This window comes from Arabidopsis lyrata, assembly GCF_000004255.2.
Source record: "Arabidopsis lyrata subsp. lyrata unplaced genomic scaffold ARALYscaffold_6, whole genome shotgun sequence".
In the NCBI taxonomy this organism is placed as follows: Eukaryota; Viridiplantae; Streptophyta; class Magnoliopsida; order Brassicales; family Brassicaceae; genus Arabidopsis; species Arabidopsis lyrata.
In genome coordinates this window covers 8,377,281-8,401,605 of record NW_003302550.1, presented here as the reverse complement: position 1 = coordinate 8,401,605, position 24,325 = coordinate 8,377,281, and the positions used below count along the sequence as shown (strand labels likewise).

Genomic DNA, 24,325 nt, shown 5'->3' with positions numbered 1-24,325 from the left:
TGGAAACTTTCTATTTCTGGAAACTTTCCTTATATGGGAAACTTGATCTTAAACCGTGACTTAGGGTTTATTAAACCGGTTTAACCTAGGATTTAGGGTTTTGGTTTACTTTCGGTTTAACCTAGGGTTTATATTAAAACATTCAATCTATCATGCTATTAAACATCTTTCCATTCACTAACTTCTCAATTAATTCTCCAATCATAAATCAAATCACATGTGCCAATTTTCATACAAATTTTATCTTATCAAACTTTAATTGGATTATGTATATAAAGCATAATAAATAGCACTTATCTTAATTGGATAAGAAAGAGAGACCCGAGATCTAATACGGAGATTGGAAACAGTTATGTCTCTTAGCTGGTTGGGACCTCCTACAAAATCTCAATATATATAATCCTGATTCCTGAGAAACTCAAAATTTTGCTCATGGAAACATGGCTATTACATTAGTAAAAAAAAAAAAATAGGGTTTCTATAATATAATGCATAAAACAGTTCAGAATCAATAACATATAATCCGTGCATAAATCGTACAAAAATATAGACAGGATTGATAATAAATAATCCATGCAAAATTTGTGCAAATCTACAGACATAATTGACAACAGATAATCTGTGCAAAATTCGTGCAGAAATACAGATAAAATTGATAACATATAATCCGTGCAAAATTCGTGCAAAACTACAGACAGAATTAACAACAGATAATCTGTGCAAAATTCGTGCAGAAATACAGACAAAATTGATAACATATAATACGTGCAAAATTCGTGCAAAACTACAGACAGAATAGATAACAGATCATCTGTGCAAAGTTCGTGCAGAAATACAGACAGGATTGATAACAGATAATCCGTGCAAAATTTGTGCAGAAACAAATATGAACAGAAAACTTATCTCGATAGAGTTTAGAATTTTGTTTGCAGAGACGGCTAGGGTTTTGGTTTTGGTTTTTGTGAGAGAGATTTAGGGTTTCGGAATTTTTAATTTTTAGGGTGAAAGACTATCGTGCTGATAACGTGTTGTGAACTGTGTCTTTCATTAATAGGATAGGGGATATATATACAAGGATAATAGCAGGATACAGAGAATAAGGTAAAACCCTAATGGGCCATGGACCGGTTATGGAGTCCATCTATATGGTTTATAACAGTTTTTTCTTTAATTGATTTTTCATTAATATTTTTTAATTATAAACATGATTAATTTAGTTAACTCGATCGTTTACTTAAAATTCATTTTAATCAATTTCAGAGCAACTTTTAATCAATTTCAGAGCAATGACTACAAGTAAAAGACACTATTTAAAATTTGAACTTTTTATATAATCAGATTTTCTATCTATTTGTATCTGAGGTGAATTAGCTAAATGAGCATGAAATATGTTTATCTAGATAAATGACTAAGTGACAAAACAGTAGTTATGAAGCATTCATATATTTACGTTTCAAAATGCCTATTACATGTCAGATAATCATATGCTACTTTACATGATAAAATGATATATCTAAATTGTGTGTGATATTTTATATAACATATACTGTATATGCAACAAAAAAAGGTCAAAACACATGTATTTTTTTCTCATCGATCGATTATTACGATATATACCTAATTAATTTTCTCCAAGTCAATTGTTCTAGCTTGCTACATGCCGTCACGAGTTTTTTTTGTCCTTTTTAATCATCTGTTGTTATTTTCTTTCATGCATGACGTCATACATTGACATAAATTGATGTTCTTAAAATAACTATGCTAGTTTGATGATTGGATTTACAGAGAAACTGTAGAATATTATTATTTTTGGTTTAAGAAAAGAAAAAATATGTGATACAGATTTTATATTTGAACGACTGGATTTCGTAGGTCGCGAAACTTATAGTGATTACTTTCAGCCTTTTATATTCTTGAACCATTTCCATTTTTACCTTTAAAAATATATATATTTCTCAGTTAGACTACAATAAATATTGTGATTAGGAAAAAGACAGTACATATACACACATTTTTTTTGTTCTTTATGGCTACTCAATTTTAGACTCGTTGTATTTGTATACTTCACAAATGCAACAAATTTTAGTAACTTGCAAATGAAGAATTGATTAATTTATGCTTAACCACTGATGAATTTTTCAAAAAAAAAAAACAAATTTTAGTAACTTGATCGAATTAATGCTTGTCATTATTTTTTTTTTTTCGTGTCCTTCAAAAAGAAAAGTAAAAGTCTAAACGAATCGACCTAAAATGTTTTGTAAATTTTCTGGTACATGTAGAATTTTCTTCAAACATAAGGTATAAGCTCTCTATAAAAGGCTACGAAAGTCTTTCATTTCAGCATCAACTCCTCTAAGCTTCTTCTTTCTATCTCTCACTTTTAGAAACAAAGAGAGACCAAAAATGGGTCTAAGCAAAACTATTCCCTTAATTATACTCTCGATTTTTATGTTTGGGGTTTTGAGTAACGCTCAGCTTAGTTCTGATTTTTATTCCACGACCTGCCCTAACGTCACAGCAATCGCTCGGGGTCTGATCGAGAGAGCTAGCCGTAACGACGTCAGACTCACTGCTAAAGTCATGCGTCTTCACTTTCACGACTGTTTCGTGAACGTAAGATCTATTTTCTATTCATCTTGAATCCAAACCAGCACATGTGAAAGTTTATGAATGAATCTAATTACTAAACATGACTTTACATGTTTGATTAGGCCACATTTATTTTTGTTTTGTACGTTTAAGGGGTATTAATAGTTCATACTCGATCGTTGTTTGACCCAAAAAAGTACCTACTCGATCGTTGTAAAGGGTGATGGACATCAATCCAAGGAAAATTAAGTTTAGAGTTTGCATTAGTGGAGTCATTTTTCAAAGTCAAGTTTGAAGTTTCTATTGATGTTTGATTACACATGTTTGACTATAGATTCTGTCATTAAGCTTGGTTTCATATTGAGAAAGTAACGGTCTTTCTTAAGCCAAGTTAAAATATCCCCTTTTTTTCCTTCACTAATCTTTAACTAAGAAAAGTACATAGACTTTGTCAAGAAAACATAACTAGGTTTATTTTGTTAGTGGAATTAGGTTTCCTTTAAACTTTAGATATGCGTAAAATATTGAAGTCATAGTGTGTGAACACAGGGGTGCGATGGTTCGGTACTATTGGACGCTGCTCCTGCGGATGGGGTAGAGGGTGAAAAGGAGGCTTTCCAAAACGCGGGCTCTCTTGACGGATTTGAAGTGATCGATGATATCAAAACCGCCCTCGAGAATGTTTGTCCGGGAGTTGTCTCTTGTGCCGATATCCTTGCTATCGCATCTGAAATCTCTGTTGCACTGGTAATAACATAATTCTTGAAAATTATGTGCTTTCAGATTCCCTTTTTTAACCAATGGATACATAACCATAACATAGACTCTGTTACCACTGCATTCAAATTTTCTAATACATGTTGAGAAAAATATTATGAAAACATTATAACATACCGAATACTCTAGTAATGTTTTGATTTGTTTATATCATTAATTAAGGCGGGAGGGCCGTCATGGGACGTATTGCTAGGAAGGAGAGATGGCAGGACGGCGATCCGTGCGGACGCAGTGGCTGCACTTCCACTAGGTCCTGATTCTCTAGAGATTCTTACTTCCAAATTCTCCGTACACAATCTTGACACTACTGATCTCGTCGCTTTGTCTGGTAATTCACTTTTGTATTTGGTCATCTCAGAAACATGATTTAATAATTTATAGAGTAAAATTAGTAAATACTTCAATAGTACTTTGTCACGATATATCTTAAGGAAGTATGAATCGCAACAATGTATATACAGGTGCTCATACCTTCGGGAGGGTCCAGTGTGGAGTGATAAACAATCGTCTGCACAACTTTAGTGGTAACAACGGACAGTCCGACCCGAGTATCGAACCTGACTTCTTACAAACATTGCGACGACAATGCCCGCAAGGCGGAGATCTCACAGCGAGGGTGAATCTTGATCCTACGAGCCCCGACTCATTTGATAACGACTATTTCAAGAACCTTCAAAACAACCGCGGAGTGATTGAATCAGACCAAATCTTGTTCTCTTCGACAGGAGCGCCTACTGTAGCTTTGGTGAATCGTTTTGCTGAGAGCCAAAACGAGTTCTTTAGAAATTTTGCAAGATCAATGATCAAGATGGGAAATGTAAGGATTCTCACAGGAAGTGAGGGAGAGATTCGTAGAGACTGCAGACGGGTCAATTAATAAGTTTTGCATGTTCAAATCATCAAACGTAAAACTTCTTGTTATACACGAAATAAGTGTTATTTGTGCTTCTCCACAATTGTTTTTCTTCTTTGATTTTGTTTTACTGTTAATCATGCCATTCTTACTTATAATTGTAAATCATATATTATAAATGTTCTTTTTGAAACATTCCACTTACATGTCTGCTGAGATAATATTTTCTTCATTTTTATTTTATATTTTACGTTATACATTATTTTTGTCCACCTCACGTTTCATTAGACCGATTCAACAGCATCACGGCTCTTACCGCTTGACCCAGTCAAAAGGTAAGTTTTTCATCACCATCCTCGCGAGTAGGTAACTCATATCTGATGGTTATTTTGTTTAAAGCATTATCGTTGTCTTCTAATGATCTTTCTTTGATATATGTCTCGACTCAATATTCTGTGACATATTCCACTTCATTAACTTGTATTTTATGTATTTATCCACTAAGTTACCATACAAATGATTAGATTCATTAAGTTGATTAATGGACAACTTCATGGTCTTGTAGTCCCTCAGTGTGACCTTCGATAGGGTGATCCATTATCCCCATTTTTGTTTGTGTTTTGCACAGAGGGATTAACTCATTTGCTGAACAGAGCTGAGCAACAAGGTCTTATCAACGGTATGCGGTTTTCTGAGAATGGTCCATCGATCCATCATCTATTATTTGCAGATGATACCTTGTTTGTTTGCAAGGCAGAAGAGGTTCAAATTGTTGTTATCCAAAACATTCTTGATATATATGGTAAAGCGACAGGTCAATACGTTAACAAGGACAAGTCTTCTGTCACTTTTGGTACCAAGATTTCAGAGGATATAAAAGCTCGGGTTAAAATTGTTCTTGGTATTAATAGTGAAGGTGGAGCTGGTTCTTACCTTGGGCTGCCTGAATGTTTTAACGGATCTAAAAAAGATATGCTTGATTAAATACATGAAAAGCTAAAAAATAGGCTTTCATGCTGGTTTGCTAAAACTCTTTCTCTTAGGGGAAAAGAAATTTTTCTCAAGACAGTGGTAATGGTTATGCATGTTTATGTCATGTCTTGTTTTAGGCTTCCAAAAGGTATTTGTGAATCTCTATCTAGCGCTATGTCTGTTTTTTGGTAGAGCTCCTAGAGAAAGATTCATTGGATTGCATGAGACAGAATGTGTTAGACTAAGGAGCAAGGTGGTCTTGGTTTTAAAGATTTTGCCATTTTTAACCAAGCTCTTCTGGCCAAGCAAGCTTGGAGATGTTTGCAGGCTCCTAACTGCCTGTTTTCCAGATTTTTAAAGAGCAGATATTTTCAGGACACTTCTCTCCTTCAAGCAATCGCCGGAATTAGACCATCCTTTGCTTGGAGGAGTCTTTTGCATGGTCGTGACCTCTTTCAGTTGGGTCTGAAGCAAATGATTGGTGATGGAGCTTCTTTGAAGGTTTGGACTACCTTATGGCTGGATGATGTCCGGATGCACGCTCCTCTTATGAAAAATTACCTTGTGGACCTGGAGATATTTGTTAAAGATCTCATTGACCAGGAGATAAGAACATGGGATCCGGGTTTTTAGGAGGAGCACTTCTTTCATAGAGATGTTAAGCTCATTCTCAGAATTAAACTTGTTACTTCTTTTCCAGATTTTTTCAGCTGGAAACACAACAAAAGTGGGGATTATAATGTAAGATCATGATATTAGTTGGCTTGTCATCAGGAATTCAAGAAAGAGGAGATCAGTTTTGCCTCTCAGCTGCCCTCTTTAAACGGTCTGAAAGATCAAATCTGGAAATTACTAGCTCCTTCTAAAATTAAAATTTTCATTTGGAAAGTGGTTAGTGGAGCAGTCCCTGTGGCAGAAAGCCTTAACTCCGGAGGTATGAAAGTGGACATGAGATGTTAGATTTTGGGAGCTGAAGGTGAGTCTACAAACCATATCCTTTTAGGCCTTATATGGGTTCCCTTTTCTTGAAGACGGGTTTGATCAGGCTTCGATCTACCAGAATGTTCATTTGGTTCTCTCGCTGGCCAAAGGAAATCGCCTCCAACTACAAACCAGAAGGTCTCTTCCTTGGATTTTTTTTGCTTCTCTGGAAAACCAGAAACAATTTGGTCTTTGAAAGTAACGTTTTCTCGATTTCTGACTTGATGAAGAAGATCAAAGAGGACTCTGATGAATGGTTTATTGCCCAAGAATTTGACACATTGCATGAGAACAGTTCCTCGTCTCTTGTGCATTCACAAACTGTCAAATGGTGTCCTCTTGCAAAACCACGGCTCAAGTGTAATGTAAGTGCGATTTGGGATAAAGATAAAGGTATGCCTGGTGTGGCTTGGGTTCTCCGCAACTCTCTTGGTAATGTTCTCCTCCATAGCACACATTCCTTTGGGCTCTCCCTTGTCTAAAGATGACGCCGACTTGCAAGGTTGCCTTTGGGCTATGGAAAGCATGAAAAGTTTACATGTGCATCGTGTTGTTTTTGCTGTGGAGTCCAAGTTGATTGTAGGTACTATCTCTAGACCTGCGACATGGCCAAGCTTCAAAGCCCATTCAGAAGCTCTGATTCTCGCTTTTTCCTGCAGTCCTTATTGGAAAATTGCTTTCGAGGACCGCAAAACTAATCAAGGTGCTTTCCTAATAGCAAAGAGTGTCACAATGGAGGACCGATCGCAATCATATGTAGCACAAGGCTACCTTTTTTTGCTTCAGAATGTGTTTGAATTTGATAAATGCATTACATTATTGTAATGATTTTCTGTAGTTTGATTGCCCTCGGTCCCTTTTGTAATTGTGAACTTTATGTTCTTTTATCATATGAATCATTCAGACGAAAAAACAAAGATTGGATCCAAGTTTAAATAAAAATGGAAAGCAAAATGCGATCATCATGCAGTTGCATCAAATTCGAGCTAGGTGGACAAAATCTCTGAAATTTTCAATAAAAATTGTTTAAAATTTTAATGAAATGAAGTTGATTGTATATATTAAGATCCAATAACTGACAAAAGGAATTTTAACTAAAGATTTACCCTAATAGCCCAATAACAATTTCCAGCGCCAAATAAACCTAATAGGACCTTTGAAAACTCTCGTCAAGGGCCCTAAAGTTGCATGTATATGTACACAAGGGGAATAACAACTAAAACTCAATAGCACCTTAGTGAACTACAAGGGCTCTACCGCTCGGGTCCCTCAACCAAGGAGTGCGTAGGAATGTCGACCACCACATAAACCACTAGTGGCTGAGAGTGAAAGAGAAGAAGGACAAGACTCTGAGAGAGGCAGCTAGAACGATTCACATTTTGGCGTTTATTTTTAATATCTTTAATGCTTGTATTTTTATTTATTTTTTAATTATTATCTTAACATAAACAATGAGTAGCACTCCCTGAGTTTATAAGCTTCTTTCATAGATGATCTAGTTATGTAACCGTTGATCCAGTATATCCAAAAATATGTATTTTCAAAATCTTTCTTTTAACTTAAAAAAGAAAAAGAAACCATACATACATATCATTGTTCTAAAATATGACATAGACGGCCGTATATACGGTAGCTATATGCTATATGACAAATTACTGTATTGTTATTAAGCTATGCGTTTAACAAATACGGTTAGTCTCAATACAACAGCTTAGACGGCGATATACGACTCAATACGGTTACTATACGGCGCTATACGGCTCAATACGGCCGCTATACGGCTCAATGCAGCCATTTATATGGTGGCGCTTGTATAAATACAGTTGTCATTATCATTGTTTTTAGAGTTGAAGTTTAACGTGAGACTCTTTAATTTTTTTTTTTGTTTTTCTTTTAGAGCATTTTCACTCAGACATTATTTTTGATGATATTATATATATTTGCAATATATTTATATTCTATATATATATATTTTTGACATTATTGGATCGACAAGGTCCGATCTATAACCATTCTCTACTACGCGGAGTACATATATATCCGTATATACATTTAGGCGCTATACGGTGATCCATCGTCCGACCACTGCCTACTGTATTTTAAAACATTGATACATATATTTGCAATTTAATTATTAAATTTCATATGTATTGATACCGTATATATTTATATATGTCAAGCCAGTGATGTGTGTGGTTCTAAGAACAGTTCGGTTGAAAACTTGAAGGTCATGGAAAACGAAACTATATTTTATTATTAGAAGACAAAAATTATTTATTTTTTATTTAGTTTTGAGTAGTAACCAAAATTTGTACAAGTTTTTTAACTGTTATCTAAAGCTATACAAAAAAATTGAAAATAAAACTGTTAGTAACATTATTTCGGTAACTCATTTATGATCGGTAACTGTCAAAGTTATATATCTTATATCGCTTTGATAATGAGTCACCATCCAATGCCTTAGTATTCAAATCTATAGGATAGTTGACTTTCCGATTCTCGTTGCCTCTCTGATTTTATTTTTTTGTGGTAGTCAGCTCTTTGATTATAATTAATTTAGCCATTTCTATAATAATTATTTAGATAGGAAGATTTGAAAATTTGGCAAAATTATAGTGGGACAATGTCGCTTTCAATCCTGAGTATTTTATCAGACTCTAGAATCTACCCCTAACTTTATAAAGGAGTGGTGGGATTGTAACCAAAACACGTCGGTATATATCTTTTTCTCACAAACAAACTTTAAAATCAAAGATAACACTTCGGTAATTATCATATGATTTAAATTTTAAAAATTACTATTTCTATAACTAATTAAAATAATGCAACGTTACTGATATTTTTTTAAAAAATGAACAAGCATCCAGCAATAATCAATCAGATTGAAACTTGACAGAAGCGTAGTAAATTGTAAATTAGTAAAAAAAAAAAAAAAATTGTAAATCAGTATGACTTCATGCAGCCAAACTAGAGATGCTCCAACAAAAGCATTACAGTTCATTGAATTCTAGGAAATTTGTATTTTTTTTTACTACGTCCAGTAAAGTGCACTTGGACGCAAAAGCTGTTGCAATTTTGTAGCAAAAAACAAAAAAAATGGTGGAAAATTCCGGAAAATATTACATAGACAATAACAACCCCCCACTTGTCAAAAGAAGACAAGGAAAACCACTACTACCACTCGTTGTGTAAGTCAATACACACACATTACGCTCCATATTCACATCTATTGCAAAAAGAGTATTCATCATCCATCAATTTGGCCATCCATATTCATCCATCAAACTTTCTGTTGCACAAAAATCTCATTTTCCATAAGAAATTTTACAAATAAAAGAAAAACATACGCTGAGACAACTTCATCTACCTTCGAAAAAAGTTCCATTACTACACATATTTAAGTTCACATGAAAGACTAAATCTTCATGATCTTAAGAAAAATACATATAATCTATTATTACCATATTACTCAGGTACTTTGATATTTTACATGGATGTTCCATATATCTTGCTAGAGAATAACTAAAGCTGGTCATCGTAAACTTTGATCGATCTACTTAGCCCCAAACGGGAACCACCTCTCCTGGAAATCTGACTGGTACGAGACCATGAACAATATGAGCACGAGCACGGCTGCTACGCCCCAAGGGGAAGAACCAGCACGGTGAATGGAGTCTTGTTCAGGCCAGGGGACGTAGAAGGAGAGGCCACCGGAGAAGAAGTGGACGAGGAGGAGGAGGAAAAGAGGGGTGAACATAAAGACGAGTTTAAGCTGGTCCAGGGTGTCTTCGATGATGGACTCGTAGTTCAAGTACCATGTGAGGGACAACACGAAAAAGACGACGATGAAGAAGAAACAGAGATGTGGGTTTGGGAGAGCGAGGTAGTCTAAGTAAGATGAGCCATAGTATGGTGATCTCGCCATGCCTTCTTCTTGATCTTCTCTGGTTTTGATAAAGGACTAAGTTTTTTAGAATGTGGAAGTGAAATCTAGATGTCTCTGTATATAAAGAATTTATATTATCTTTGGAGAGAAGAAAAGAGGATGCTTTCAATGGGTGTTATTATTTACCTTATAAATAGATTAAATTATTTCAGGGCTTTTCGGTTTTTGAAGTGGTCGGTCGAGACCACGTGGATGTTTGTAATTGATCTGTATTAATACTAGGGCCCTTGATTATATATAGTTATTGCTTTTGGATTTAAAGCCAAATAAAGCTAAACTAAAGGGGCACTTTCTCGTCATTATTCGTATATTTAAACAACATAAATTTTAAAATAGAAGGTAGGTGTGCTCCAAGAATTATTTGGATGATATTCTTCAGCTATGGTTTTATTTGGATCGCTTGAATTATTAGAGAAGAATTATCTGAATATCTCTAAAACTTTTGGATCGTTCGAAAAAATAGTTATTCTTACCATTTTCTTGTGTGTTTAGAAAGAGATATTCTAGTTTACCAAAAAAAAAAAAAAAGAGAGATATTCTTACTAATTGATTAAAAAAAAAAAATTAAAGATATTTAATTTGTCTAGTAATGGATGCACTGGCCAGGTGGGAGCCTGGAGGTGTAAGGCATAACTTTTAGTGTTAAGATTGAATATTGTCCTGATTAAATGTCCAACCAAAAAATTGAATGGTGCGCTAAGGTTTTCAAACTCAAGAAGACACATATGTCTTCTTCGATTTGCACCTTCCACTAGTCCTTTTTTTTTTTTAGTAGCACAAATACTCTATACCAAAAATAGTAAGTTGTTTTGATATTAATTTTTCATTAATTTTTATTTGTCTTTCCTAAATTTTTTTCTAATTTATTTTCATTTTCATTTTCCTCTTTTTTTAATTTTTTTTTTCTACACGAATGTAAATCCAGTAGCATGCACGTGTGAGTTAACACGAAAATTTTATGTGCTTATATTATACTTCCTCCGTTTAAATTAGTTGTGTTTAAGGTTTTCTCACGCATATTAAGAAAACATTCACGCATATTATTTTATTTGATATTGTCAATAATTAAGCTTAAAGAATATGGGTAAAATTGGAAAATCGATCAAACATCTGCAAAACAGAAAGCAACAACTAATTTGAAACAATTTAACTTATAAAACGACAACTAATTTAAAACGGAGGGAGTAACATACATGAATTGCGGTCTTCATTATGTCATCAAAGTTTTCCGTGCCATATCAATTTATATTTCCTAAATTAGGGCTTGACATTCGGATATGCGGGTCGGGTTATGATAAAACCCGATCGGGTATGGGTCTTTCGGGTAGAGGAGTTTAAGACCCAATAGGGTAAATCTAAAATATCGGTTCGGTTTCGGTTCGGGTCCAATCGGATTCGGATCGGTTCGGGTTTAAATTTTTAAAACCGCTAGATACCCAAAAAAATCGGATACCCATCGGGTTCGGGTATTTTATACCCGATTATACCCAAATACCCGAAAATTTCCCTAATATCCGAATTTTACCCGAAATTTTACTCTAATATCCGAGCTTCACCCGAAATTTTATCCAAATAACCGGAATTTTGTCAAACTATTCGAAAATTTTACAAGTATCTCGCATATAATATATTTAGTCTTAAATATTTCAATATAAGTGCATTTAATTTTTGGTAATTACTCTCATGTATTTGGATATAAATGTATTTAGCTCGAATATTAGATATATATAAAGTTTTTATATGTAATTTCGGGTAATCGGGAACCTGTTCTGGTATCGGATTCGGATCGAGTTTTACCCTATACCCACGGATCCGACAATACAAGACCCAATAGGGTAAATAGCGAATACCCGTACCCGCCCCGAATCGATTTTTTTGGGTCGGTTTCAGTTCGGGTACTCGGGTACGGTTTTTTGCCCAAGCCTATCCTAAATTGTGTTACATGAAAAACCCAATTGTCAATTTAAGTCTACCAGAAATGAGAGGCCCAAACAGCCTAAGCTCATATAGGAAAGGCCACAAAGATATGATAACGTAAACATACACGTAAGGTCGTTAGCCTATACTTGCAAGTTACTTTGAGATCGATGTATTTACAAATATAAAATCGAATCGTGTCTTCTCACTTGCCTTACACATACATGACCAGACACAAAGCATCATCATCCTTGAAGCAAAATCAAGAAATGGCATAATCTCTTTGCTCATCAACTCTTATAGTCATCTTCAATTCATTAAATTTCTCCAAGTTATATTTATAGGACCCTCCATAATCTCAACCTCCAAAGCTTCAACATGGGAACATTGGTGGGTCACATTTTACCGGGCTTTTTTTTCTTTGCACTTGGTCTTTGGCACCTCTTTAACCACATCAAATTATTTTCTCTACACTCAAAATCATACATAGCACCTTTATGGTTCCCCTTATCCAAACCAAGATATTTAGAGCCTATCTTGATCATTATAGGCTCCTCACTTTCCATTTCTGTGGAACTCTTCCTTGGCCAAAAGAATCACCAACCATTTGATCCCAATGATGGAACCATACCATCAAACCATCTCCATAACTTTGAACACTCTTGCATCTCCTTCACCATCATCACCTATGCAGCTTTCGCTATCGTCTTTGATAAAACAAGTCCAATGGCTCATCGGGCCCTCATCAACTTGATTGCGGCCCTCGCCTTCGCCCAACAACTCTTCCTCTTCCATTTCCACTCGTCAGACCACACGGGCGTTGAGGGCCACTACCATTTGTTGCTCCAAATCGTAGTTTTTGTCTCTTTGGTCACAACACTCTTGGGAATCGCCTTACCAAGTAGCTTCATGTTGAGTTTTGTTCGATCACTTAGTGTTTCCTTCCAAGGAATATGGCTTATGTCAATGGCTTGCATGCTTTGGACGCCAAGTTTGGTCCCCAAGGATTGTTTTCTTCACATTGAAGAGGGTAAACATACCATTAGATGCTCAAGCGTCAAAGCTCTTCATAGAGCAATATCATTGGTAAATATCCAATTCAGCTGGTTTCTTGTGATCATAACCATCTTTGCAATGTGGTTTTATATATTTTTGCAAAGGATCTACGGTGAGAAAATAGAATATTCTCAGCTTCGAACAAAGGAATCCAAAAACATGGAGATCATGATGACCATGGCTGCAGTATAACCCAAAAACTACCAGTTTCTCATAATGTTTTCTTATTCCAATTTATAGAGATCATGTGTATAAACATATTGTGTATTTATTTAAATGACACTAAAAAATTTAGATGAGACGTGGCAATTACGTCAACAATTTTTTCTAGTGAAAAAAAACAGAGTCAAAGTAATCTCAAAAAACGATTTTCTACATAATCCATTAATTGCAGAAGTCTTCTCTCTCTCTCTACCCTCAAACAAAGTATGGCCCTTTATCGTTTCTTCATCTCAATCGTCTTCTTCTCTCTGACCCTCTTCACTACGACGACCCATTCCCTCTACGAACCCGACCCGGATTCGATTTCCACCGTTTACGAACTTCTTCCAAAGTACGGTCTCCCAAGCGGTCTCTTACCGGACTCCGTCACCGATTTCACCCTCTCCGACGATGGCCGATTCGTTGTTCACTTGCCCAGTTCCTGCGAAATTGAATTTGACTACCTCGTTCACTACGACAAGACTATATCTGGCCGTATCGGTTACGGCTCAATCACCGAACTCAAGGGTATTCAGGTGAAGAAATTCTTTATTTGGCTCGATGTCGATGAAATCAAGGTCGATCTTCCGCCATCTGATTCCATCTACTTTAAAGTTGGGTTTATCAATAAGAAGCTTGATATTGACCAGTTTAAGACTGTACATTCGTGTCACGACAATGGTGTCTCTGGTTCGTGTGGTGATTCATGGAAGAGTTTCCTCGAGGTAAAGATAAGATCTTGCTTTTCTGGGTTCTTGAATTTGATGTGAATCTTCTTATGGATTGATGAATAACGTTGGTTGACTTCGATGATGGAGAGTCTTATTTGAAATGTCCTGACTTTCTAGTAATAACGAATCAATTGTGACACCATGATTTAGATGGTGGTTCGAATTAGCTTCCGTGAATTTAGCTGATATGTTGAAGATATTTCTGGGTTTTAGGGTTCTTGAGGATTTATAGGAAAATGGTTTTGTCTGAGATACTAATAGATTCTGGAATCTATCTCTGAATTTCTGAGATCAAGTTTTCAGTTGGTTTTGTGCATTGACCATTGTTGGATTTGTAGATTGTTTCTTCATATCTTAGGCATGGATTATGTATGGGTATATAGTTCTGATGAATGCAAAATACACATTTATTGAGGAACAACATGAACATGGTAGCTTTCTCAAAATTTAACCACAAAAGGCTAAAAGCAAAGTCCTTGGGGAATCAGAGTAAACTTGGGAAAGGGTTGAGATGTATTTTATCTTAGATTTGAGAGAAGAAACCATATTTAATGCTTTCACATTACTGTTTTTTGATTTGTTGTAGGACATACATCTCTGAAACTGATAGTAGCAGTTTTTTTCCTCTGTTTGATTCTCTTTTGTTAAAAGTGATAGCTTAATGGGTAGCTGATAAAAGTGAAAATGCTGTTTGTTTATGATACTATAGCAAGTCATTCTGCATTTCTTGCAATGTCAGTTGTTCTTTCTTGCTGCAATGTACAAGCCTCTAACAAATGTTTTCCGATCTTTGATGGTTTTTGTCTGGTTCCTGGAATGATAATTGGCTTAGATCGTTTCAAACCAGCCAACCCGCAAAAGTGATTCAGGCTGGTTTGCAGGAAATTGTTGTTACTTGCAATAACAGACGTTTTTTGTTTTTCTCAGAAAGGGCAAGGAATGATGGATGAAGCGGAAATGTTAATCACCGAGTAAAACACTCTTTGCAATCACAGAGTCTGCAACAACACGCAGATAGAGTTGAGTCTCAAGTCAAGTTTGTACATATAAATACAATAACTGGACAAGTCTTTTTATAAGACTTGGTATGAAATGTTGATATATCCATTATGTACGTCTTGTTAAAACTGGTTCCACAAAAATGTTGTATCCCGGAGTTCTTTCCTCACCACCATAGTAGACTCTGGCCGTTAAGTTCCTTACTACTAGTAGTTGTATCATGTAGGGCATAACGAATGGAAGATGCATTCTAAGAGCCGATAGGTTGTTTCAAATACTACATTAGAAAGTGATCTTAGTAATCTTAAAAGACTATACTAAGAACATGTTAAGTTCGAAACCATCAATCAATCAATCATTCTTGGTGACAGTAAGGGTTTTAGTGGCTGTGATGAAGGGAAATTGTTGAGCAAGCCTTGGTGGTTGGGTTAGTGGTTTTGAACTACCGATTCGAAAATCATGGTGACTGAAAATATGTCGAACAAGATGGTCGAAACTTCTTTTCTCCATTGGTAACAAAATTGTTCTGGCCTTTTTGATTATGCCTTAGATTCATAATCATTATAGACTGATGCCCGAACTCGTGATTTGGAAGACTTTCTCCCATGTTTTTTCTAAGTTACAACATACAAGACGACAAGAAATACACCTTATTCTAGGGAGGCGTCCACGTAAACCCGAAAGCCCACCCGGTGCTTTTCTACTTTGCCTTTGCTTGTTAGGAAAAATAAATAAATATCACAAGTCCCTGATTTTGACTGGCTAAGATTCAACGGCCATTTTCCATCTTACAGACCCAATTCGTGTTTTCTGTTTTGTAGTAGTAATACAAAAGAGGGTCAGGATTCTATCTTTCATATTCTTTTCCCACTGGTTCTTACAAATCGATCTAAGGAATCTATCTACCAACTGTTTGGTGATTTCTGGTGGGAAAAGTCTTGATCTTGCTGTTTGGTTTGGAGTAATGGTGGGTGCTTGGTTTGTTGTTGGCTCACCGGTGATGGACTCTTCGAGCAGTCCATGTTTGTGCCTGGATGCTCACACGATGGGTAACATCAGGAGGAAGAAGATCCTTGGCAGTGCAAGAAATCTGGAATTAGGAAGCTCTTTTACTGGCTCACGCATTGTTTTTAGGCTTTCTCCGAAGCGTGTATCGAGAATTGCGAATCGAAAGAGCAAAAAGCTCTTGATTGTGAATGAGGATGTTGCTGGGAATTACGAAGATACCTTCGGTGATGTCCAAAAGGTGAGAACTTTTGCATGAAACCTCCTTGTTTTTATAGAGAAAGATTTGACAAAAGATCGACCTTTTAAATTTTTGCAGCAAATTGTTAATTATTTCACATACAAAGCTGTGAGGACGGTTCTTCATCAGCTCTACGAAATGAATCCTCCTCATTACACTTGGTTCTATAAGTAAGTTTCTTATGGTTTATCATTTGATGAAGTTGTGTATAGGATTAGATTTAACAGAAACACTTTACTCCGATCATTTTTTTACCTTGTGGTATTAATTGTGTTTCTCCTTTGTTATACAACAGTCATATCATAACAAACAGACCAACGGATGGCAAACGTTTTCTTCGCGCCCTCGGCAAGGTAAAAATGTTTAGTTTATATCTTACCAGAAGCAGCATCATCTGATAAGCAAAGATGCGTTGGGTGTAGCTGAACAAGTTCAGCTGGTGTACTATAACTAGCCTAGGACTAAATGTAGCGGATTGTATGTAGCTGTGGTGAGTTGGTTAGTTAGCAATTAGTGAGGACTGAAGTTTATAAGACTTGTTGTCTCTGGTTTTGTGAATTGGAACAAGGAAAACAGTTCCATAGATTTCTTCTTATCATTATCGCTCTGTGTTGCGATTAACTATGTTTGATTCAACCTTGGTTAGAGCTTGGTATGGAAGATATCAACAAGGGGAGAACGAGGAGTACTTTTGTGTGTTTATCTGAGAGCATCATAAACACAGACATTGAATTTTTTCTTTTTGTCTCAACTACTTGTAGGAGAGTCAGGAGCTTGCAGAAAGAGTGATGATCACGCGTCTTCACTTGTATGGCAAGTGGATCAAGGTAAAATCACCAGCTAAATAAATCTCGCTCCAGTCTCGGTTCATGTGTGTTTTCCCTCCCTGTCATGGGAACCTGAAAATACCAAAATCTAAGGTTGTATAGTTTGTTGTGTAGAAATGCGACCATGGGAAGATATACCAAGATATATCGGATGAGAACTTGGCGTTGATGCGTGAACGCCTGATGGAGACAGTGATATGGCCTTCTGATGACTCGGAGGTTATTGGCTGAAGAAGGCTGCACACACCACAGCACAGCATTTGCTTTGTCAAATTGCTTCTCAGTTTTTAGGACTTTGAGTTTTTTAGTTTGATTACAAATTATTATAGTTCAAAGAGCAGTGTGTATATGATTATGTCTATCTCTTGGCATGTACTATATGGATATTAGGGGCTAAAACAATACCCTTCTTGTGCTCGGATACTTTCTCAGTCATCTATCCCTCTCACATTAAAATTATTACCATGTCAACAGCATAAACTAACATGATATTTGTCTAAAACAAGCGTGAAGTTCCTACTATAGTACTATTTGAGAGATTCATAAAATCTCTACCATGCTCTTATTAAGATGCAATCACAGGCTTAAATGCAATGACGTGGGCATGATTAAGGAAAATAACGGTTGGTCCAAATCGGAACACTTGTCCTCGTAACAACTTCAAAAAAGTTTTTGACTTTTTGAGTAAAAGATATTACAGTCCTCCTCACTCAGCGCGAAACCACGCCGAAAAATTCATGGCGAAGACTAGCATTTTTGCTGCTCCACCTTTTACCAACTTCGAATTCCCGTCGCTGTTCCGTGTCAAGAACTCTTCGATTATCAGTTTCACCGAAACCAATTTACTCCGACAATCGATTTCGACCGGTATCGTAAGAACTCCGACTCCAAGGGGAATTGGGTTCGTCTCATGTTCTTCGGTCACGGACGAAGCTTCTTCTGAAGAGCTACAAGTTCGAACCTTGTAATATCACCTTCCTGTTTCTTCTGCAATCTATGTATAAACTTTGATTAAATCCATAGATTGACGAAATGCGAGTGTTTGCAGGACATGGAGGTGGAAAGGTTATTCGATAAGATATCAGTGTGCTGGAACCAGTGGCCCTGCCTTGGTCTTGGTTCATGGTTTCGGTGCTAACAGGTCTAACTCATTACCTGTTATTAACATATTATTGACTCTTAAAAAAGCATTCTCTTAAGTTGAGGTTTTGAATTCTTGATTAGGGAATGAGAACCATGGTTTCAACAAAGCACTTTCCTCACATGTTTCTGTTCTGTTACCAGTGACCATTGGAGGAAGAACACACCTATTCTTGGGAAATCACACAGGGTGTACTCAATCGATCTTATCGGATATGGATACTCCGACAAACCGAATCCTCGGGACTTTGGTGGAGAACCATTCTACACTTTTGAGACATGGGGTGAGCAACTCAATGATTTCTGTCTGGATGTGGTCAAAGATGAAGCCTTCTTTATTTGCAACTCTATTGGAGGTAGAGCTCCTAAGTTGCAACTCTTTCGGGTTTTGAGTTTTTTTTTTTTTTTTTTTTTTGGGTTCAGTAATGACAGAGAGATTGGTTTTCATTAGGACTTGTTGGTCTTCAGGCAGCAGTAAGTAAGCCAGAGATATGCAGAGGGCTTATGCTTATAAACATATCGCTCCGCATGCTTCATATCAAGAAACAACCATTCATTGGAAGACCTTTCATCAAATCATTCCAGAATTTACTTAGGTATTGTATGCCTGCTTCACCAAGATCTTCTTTGCTGTTGCAGCTGAATATATTATCATGTCGGTCTCAGGAATACTCCGGTTGGAAAATTATTTTTCAAGAGCATTGCTAAACCGGAGACGGTAAAAAGCATTCTTTGCCAGGTATTGATGGAGTTGCATCTGAAAACACAAGAATCAGTTTTATATTTTGTAGTGAGCTTAAGGAAAGTTTGTTTGTTTTTAAATATTTGCAATTAGTGTTACCATGATAGCTCGCAAGTTACCGATGAACTAGTTGAGGCAATTCTACGTCCAGGGCTTGAGCCTGGCGCAGTTGATGTCTTCCTCGAATTCATCTGTTACTCCGGGGGACCGCTTCCAGAGGATTTACTCCCACTGGTCAAGGTTCGTTACTTTGGTCTCCTCCTTGACCATAGCTAAAACTAAACCTTAGTCTAATTTCTCTAACTGTTGCAGTGCCCGGTTCTAATTGCATGGGGAGAGAAAGATCCATGGGAGCCAATCGAGCTTGGACGAGCGTATAGCAATTTTGACGCGGTTGAAGATTTCGTTGATCTTCCTGATGCCGGCCACTGTCCTCAGGTATCTCTCTCTGCCTCCCTCTGAAGATGGAAATGCAGCAAATAACCTTTGTTTTCTTATTATTATGTTTCTGTAAAATTTGCAGGACGAGAAGCCGGAGATGGTGAACTCACTTATTAAATCATTCGTTGCGAGACATTGAAAGTTCAACACATCCATCCCCCAGACATTTAATCTCTGTAGCTTTTTATATATCTGTACAGAAACACATCTTGTGAACCTGCAGTCCTGCACGAACACTGAGTTGTGCATGAACAGTCGGGTGAGATTTTTCATAAGTGACAAAACTGTGATTGTATGGGTACAGATGTTGATGGAGTAAAGAGCTTGGTAAGAGAAACAAACCTTTTTCTTCCAAACCCAATGGAAATACAAGACTTTCAAGTTTCAACACAAGAATTCATGATTGGTTTCCATTAAACATAGACACATTTTCTTGCAATACCTATATCTAACAAATTAGCAAACCATACATCACTTCCTTTTTTCCTATTCAAAATTCTGGTTTTGTCGACTATACGATTCAAAAGCTCCCGCCCCCATTGGCCATGAAATAAATAGTAATCCTATTCGATGGCAGAAAAAATGCTAATGAGAGTGAAAGGAGCACCTTCCAATATAAACAGCAACATTTTTATCAGTTTCCTAACTAACACGGCACTACCAACATGCTCTCTCAGTCTCTCTTGTCCGATCACATTCATCTGGCCACCACAAACGACCACACCCAAGACCCTTCAAATGTTTATTGTTGGTGAAGCAATGTTGACCCCCAAATACTTGTCTAGTACACTCTTAAATGCCTGTATAACAAAAGTAGATAAATTTTTTATGTCCATGTGGATCTTCAAAGCATTTTCTCATAAGTCTTTCCTGCATCAACTAGTCAGATAAAGTTCTCTAGTACGGAGAAAGCCCGAGTTAACAATGTGGATTCATGTAACTAGTTTGTGCAAGTATCAGCCTAATGCCAAAACATTTATCTCCTTCGATCTTATGTTGGTTCACACTCAACAAAGAGATGCTAGAGATTTATGTAACCAGGTTTATGCAGATATCAGCATGATGCCAAAATTTTATCTCCTTTGAGTTCATGGTGGTTCACAGTCAACAAAGTGATGCTAGAGAACATACCTGAAATGCAAAAGACTCTTTCCTACTTAAAATTATATCCATCGCAGCTGCTTCATCATCGAATGCACCATAAAATTCCCGAAAGAACTGGTTTCTAAGAATTGGAAACGAAAAAAAGAAGAGAGATAACAAGTTACTCTCCAGTTTCAAAGTATGGAAATAGAAACACAACAATGCTTCAGGACAAAACCTATCTTCTTCACCAGTCTGTTGGTCAATCTCATCAAACTTCTGTGTTAGAACTTCCGCAGCAATGGGTGAGAGCATGTGGAGTATTAATGCTTCTAAGGTTCTTGGGAAATAACGCTGAAATGAGTTACATGATAGGACCAAATAAATTCAAAGGATTTTCACTCAAAAATCTTATGTAAAACTAAAACGAAAATCTCCATTTTGACCAAAATGATGAAGTAAAAATAGTTATTGACTCCAGCTAAGGGAATTCCATGTGAGGATAAACACAGTAAAGTGATGCATTTTAGAGTTAACTTACTGCCATTGCAAGGAGAACATCTCGAAGTCTAGATGCTTCAAGATTCCAAAGCAAATGGGCAACGCGATCATCTTCTAAACAAGACAAGGCATTCACCAGGAACTTGCTTTTTTCGCCCTCTGAACAACTGGGTGAAGTGTGTTGGAGTCCCTTACTTGTATCAACAGCATTAACGTGGTCATGGACTAAAGAAATAAGCTCATGAAGCGCCTGGGAAGCAGAAGGATCTAGATCATGCAGCGACGCTTTTTCATGCAATGTGCTGAGGCCCTTTTTAATGCTTTCATTACCTACATTATCATTCCCACCTTCTGCAGTCATTTAATCACCGGCCAAGTCAGGTAAACAATTATAAGGTTTTCTCAGGATTTAACCATCAGGGTCTTACCTGCCATCCCAATGTGTGATTGGTCAATATGCTCAGACTGGTGCCTTAAATCAGTTGAAGAAGGCTTCGAGACTAACAGGCTCTGTCAATATACATGTTACACCGGTAAATAGAAGGTAGAAAACTTCGTAAATGCAAGCAAAGATGAGAAGACGAACATACACTTTTAGCTTAAAATAATGATGAGTAAAGAAATATATCATAACTCCAACAATCTTTACTGATGAGACAGAATAACTTACACACCATTTCTCTGTCTATCAATCTTAATGGATGACACAAGATCCAGGCACATGCAAGAAAATAAGAACAGAATTCAGGCAACAAAACAAATATGGTAATGCAAAAAGATATTCTGTATAAGAACCCAAGATGTGTAATCAAGACCTTCTTGCGATTCGGCGCAGATAATATGAATCCATGTGTTCAGGCATGTTAGACATAATGTTTGATTGCCACCAAAAGTTGACAGCAACAGTCAGCTCTTCACTATCCACCTGATGGAACCTGCATAAGTAGAATGAAACTTAATCTGAAATAATCCATCAACCTGCCTACTGAATGTTCTCGCATTAAACCTATGAGGCTTAAGTGTCGAAGCTTCGATACTTACAATTATCTTACAAGGTACTTCTCCTAACTAAACAAGTGTCACTTTCATTAGCATGATTCTGACTTTCTGAGTAAGCTAGCTAACCAAAATGACATCTCAAGCATCTTTGTTTGTGTTTGAGAATTAAACCTAAAGGACCTCATGTCAAGCATCTGAATTAGAGGCTCTAGGCATATGCATACGATATGACATAGACTATATACAAACCCACACACTAAAGAAAGACGGAGATAGTTTAGAGATTTCTTTTGCATACATTATTGAAATAACTGCAACTTCTACAATAGCGGCTCAGCCAGAAAAAGCTATATAACGGAGACATGATAACTACAAGTGAAACAGTTTGACACAGATGATGCAGGATAGCTTAGAATAGCCAGAAAAAGCTATGCCTTACTAAGACATCTTTTATGAGTAAATACGAGTATACTCACCAACCCTCAGGAATGAATACTGCATCACCAGCATTAAGAATAACCTTCTGTGACTGCTTCAGAGAATGCTCTGCTCTTGGATAATATGATAAATTCGGGTTTTCTAGACCAACCGAACTACAGGAACAACAAATATAAATGCAATTAAAATCTCATAAATAAACATTGGCATAGAAAATCATTGATACCGCTAAGGTGCAGTAACTGCAGTGCGTGCTCATGATGTAACCACAAAGCAAATTATATGAAAAGTCCAAGAATGATACCTATGGTTTGACGCTTCTCCGTATATAGGCATCGGGTAGAGCGAGGGACTTGCAGAAGGGGGCCACAAGACAACTGTTGATGATTTTTGGAGGTCGAAATTGATTTAGATGGAAGAAGTCATAAAACATATAGTTAAATCACTGAATCGGCCAATATTTCAGAATGAATCTTATACTGACTTCAAACGAGCTGACTTAACATTCTATAAACCATATGCCCTAAATTTCTGTGAAGCAATTTCATTAATACTTGGACCATACATTTCTAAAAACTTCCTGACAGTTTATCACGAAAGAAAACAATGGATTAACCTTTTTTACGCCCTGAGACTACGCATAAAAGGTTATGATGTGGATCATAGTGGGTACTTGATCGAGCTTGTGCAGAATTCATCCAAAAGTTGATAGAAGACAATGACTTTTCCCCTAAAAGTGTGGGCTGCATCAATTCAGATAGTTGATGGTAAGAAAGTTCAAGTAACCAGCTTTGCAGTCACAAGAGTTGAAAGAAGTATGCATACCGTCTGGATGTCTTGTCTCAGAATCTTAAGTTGAACCTTCTCTTCTTTCTCGTCATTCAGAATTGGAAACTGGAACAAAGTACATATATATATATGTGTATGTTCAACACAAGGGCAAACATATTCATACACGAGAAGCACAAAGACGAAAACTGAATATCATCTGAACCTGTGCTAGGTATATTTGTCCAGGTCTATAGTCCTCGGGCATAGGAGTTAAATCTGCAGACTTAGCATCAACATCAGAACCATTCCCTTTGTCACTGATATGCTGCTTGCAGAATCTGATAAAATCCGAGAAGGGCAATGATACCTACAGGACACAGAAAAACATTGTGGTAGATACAACAAAGCTAAATTACCAGAAACAATTACAGCTCAAATCAGCAAATTTCTAGCTAGATTGGCAAAGAATCCGGCTACAACAAGATAGTAACTCAAGAGACGAGCCAATCTGTTTGAGAACCGAGAAATGGGGGTTTCTTTTACCCTATCATGGCTTCTGATATCACCGTTGAAAATTGGAGCCGTCCTTGAAAGCATTGCCTCCACTTCAACTGAACCTGCACGTTCCTTCATAAAATCCAATTGACGACGCATAAGATTACACAATCTTCAAGGAAACGAAATCGGAATCAAGTGGGAGGGTAAGAACACTACCTCCAGATAATCAAGTCCACTGTTGAATGGATTCCACTTAGAATACGCATCCCAGTCGCTAGCACATCCTCGAAAAACCTCCAAAAGAAGAAAGCAAATTACGAATCAGACGACTAATCAGATTCAGCGGGAGAAAGAAAGAAAGAGAGGTATATTCAGGTGAATTACTGCAGGGAAGTTGGTGAGTTCGACGGTAGACTCGAAGTCGGCGGCAGAAAGAGCACTCTCGAAGGTTTGAATCTTCGGAAACTCGCATCCCATCGGCATACTTCTACAGGCCGCCGGGATTTCGTTAAAACTCCAAACTTCAAAAAGTTCAGTTACGACTGAAGATGCAACCTCTTGCGTTTACAACGACTTGCGACTATACAAGTTTTTGTATCCAACAATAACATGGGAAG

At 36.8% G+C, this 24,325-nt stretch overlaps 7 protein-coding genes across 11 annotated transcripts; 5 read left to right on the top strand and 2 right to left on the bottom strand.

The window, feature by feature from the left end:
* Window positions 1-2,287: 2,287 nt before the first annotated feature.
* On the top strand, window positions 2,288-4,431 carry LOC110227125 (peroxidase 58). The gene is made up of 4 exons (XM_021020438.1): window positions 2,288-2,613; window positions 3,139-3,336; window positions 3,529-3,694; window positions 3,828-4,431. Exons 1-4 carry the CDS (start codon window positions 2,404-2,406, stop codon window positions 4,241-4,243), a joined length of 990 nt encoding a protein of 329 aa, XP_020876097.1. The 5' UTR covers window positions 2,288-2,403; the 3' UTR covers window positions 4,244-4,431.
* A 4,991-nt stretch (window positions 4,432-9,422) lies between these two features.
* LOC9310037 lies at window positions 9,423-10,258 on the bottom strand. Its single transcript, XM_002871864.2, has one exon. The coding sequence runs from the start codon at window positions 10,095-10,097 to the stop codon at window positions 9,726-9,728; it is 372 nt and encodes a 123-aa protein (XP_002871910.1). The 5' UTR covers window positions 10,098-10,258; the 3' UTR covers window positions 9,423-9,725.
* Window positions 10,259-12,002: 1,744 nt separating this feature from the next.
* On the top strand, window positions 12,003-13,409 carry LOC9310036 (transmembrane protein 45B). The gene has a single exon (XM_021023434.1). The coding sequence runs from the start codon at window positions 12,414-12,416 to the stop codon at window positions 13,281-13,283; it is 870 nt and encodes a 289-aa protein (XP_020879093.1). The 5' UTR covers window positions 12,003-12,413; the 3' UTR covers window positions 13,284-13,409.
* A 35-nt stretch (window positions 13,410-13,444) lies between these two features.
* Window positions 13,445-15,228, top strand: LOC9310035. The gene is made up of 2 exons (XM_002873922.2): window positions 13,445-14,017; window positions 14,951-15,228. The coding sequence occupies exons 1-2, from the start codon at window positions 13,520-13,522 to the stop codon at window positions 14,996-14,998; spliced, it is 546 nt and encodes a 181-aa protein (XP_002873968.1). The 5' UTR covers window positions 13,445-13,519; the 3' UTR covers window positions 14,999-15,228.
* A 292-nt stretch (window positions 15,229-15,520) lies between these two features.
* LOC9310034 (chaperonin-like RbcX protein 2, chloroplastic) lies at window positions 15,521-17,513 on the top strand. Its single transcript, XM_002873921.2, has 5 exons — window positions 15,521-16,268; window positions 16,347-16,438; window positions 16,564-16,621; window positions 17,030-17,095; window positions 17,210-17,513. Exons 1-5 carry the CDS (start codon window positions 15,987-15,989, stop codon window positions 17,324-17,326), a joined length of 615 nt encoding a protein of 204 aa, XP_002873967.1. The 5' UTR covers window positions 15,521-15,986; the 3' UTR covers window positions 17,327-17,513.
* Window positions 17,513-19,774, top strand: LOC9307979 (pheophytinase, chloroplastic). The gene is made up of 8 exons (XM_021023433.1): window positions 17,513-18,059; window positions 18,144-18,236; window positions 18,380-18,591; window positions 18,687-18,831; window positions 18,902-18,974; window positions 19,071-19,217; window positions 19,290-19,415; window positions 19,501-19,774. The coding sequence occupies exons 1-8, from the start codon at window positions 17,833-17,835 to the stop codon at window positions 19,555-19,557; spliced, it is 1,080 nt and encodes a 359-aa protein (XP_020879092.1). The 5' UTR covers window positions 17,513-17,832; the 3' UTR covers window positions 19,558-19,774.
* LOC9307978 lies at window positions 19,566-24,283 on the bottom strand. 5 transcript variants are annotated; one of them, XR_002331470.1, is made up of 15 exons: window positions 24,093-24,283; window positions 23,925-24,002; window positions 23,754-23,837; window positions 23,434-23,577; window positions 23,265-23,333; window positions 23,056-23,182; window positions 22,744-22,816; window positions 22,478-22,594; window positions 21,818-21,937; window positions 21,677-21,695; window positions 21,431-21,512; window positions 21,043-21,353; window positions 20,550-20,855; window positions 20,026-20,218; window positions 19,566-19,654 (listed from the first exon to the last, which is right to left on the bottom strand). XR_002331470.1 is itself a non-coding variant. In XM_021023431.1 (15 exons), exons 1-15 carry the CDS (start codon window positions 24,189-24,191, stop codon window positions 20,153-20,155), a joined length of 1,599 nt encoding a protein of 532 aa, XP_020879090.1. In that variant the 5' UTR covers window positions 24,192-24,283; the 3' UTR covers window positions 19,938-20,152. The 5 variants fall into 5 exon arrangements, 4 of the variants coding, with proteins under 4 accessions (XP_020879088.1, XP_020879090.1, XP_020879089.1 ...); XM_021023431.1 differs by lacking the exon at window positions 19,566-19,654 and having other exon boundaries at window positions 19,938-20,218; window positions 20,550-20,643; window positions 20,740-20,855; XM_021023429.1 differs by lacking the exon at window positions 19,566-19,654 and having other exon boundaries at window positions 19,802-20,218.
* Between the last annotated feature and the right edge of the window lie 42 nt (window positions 24,284-24,325).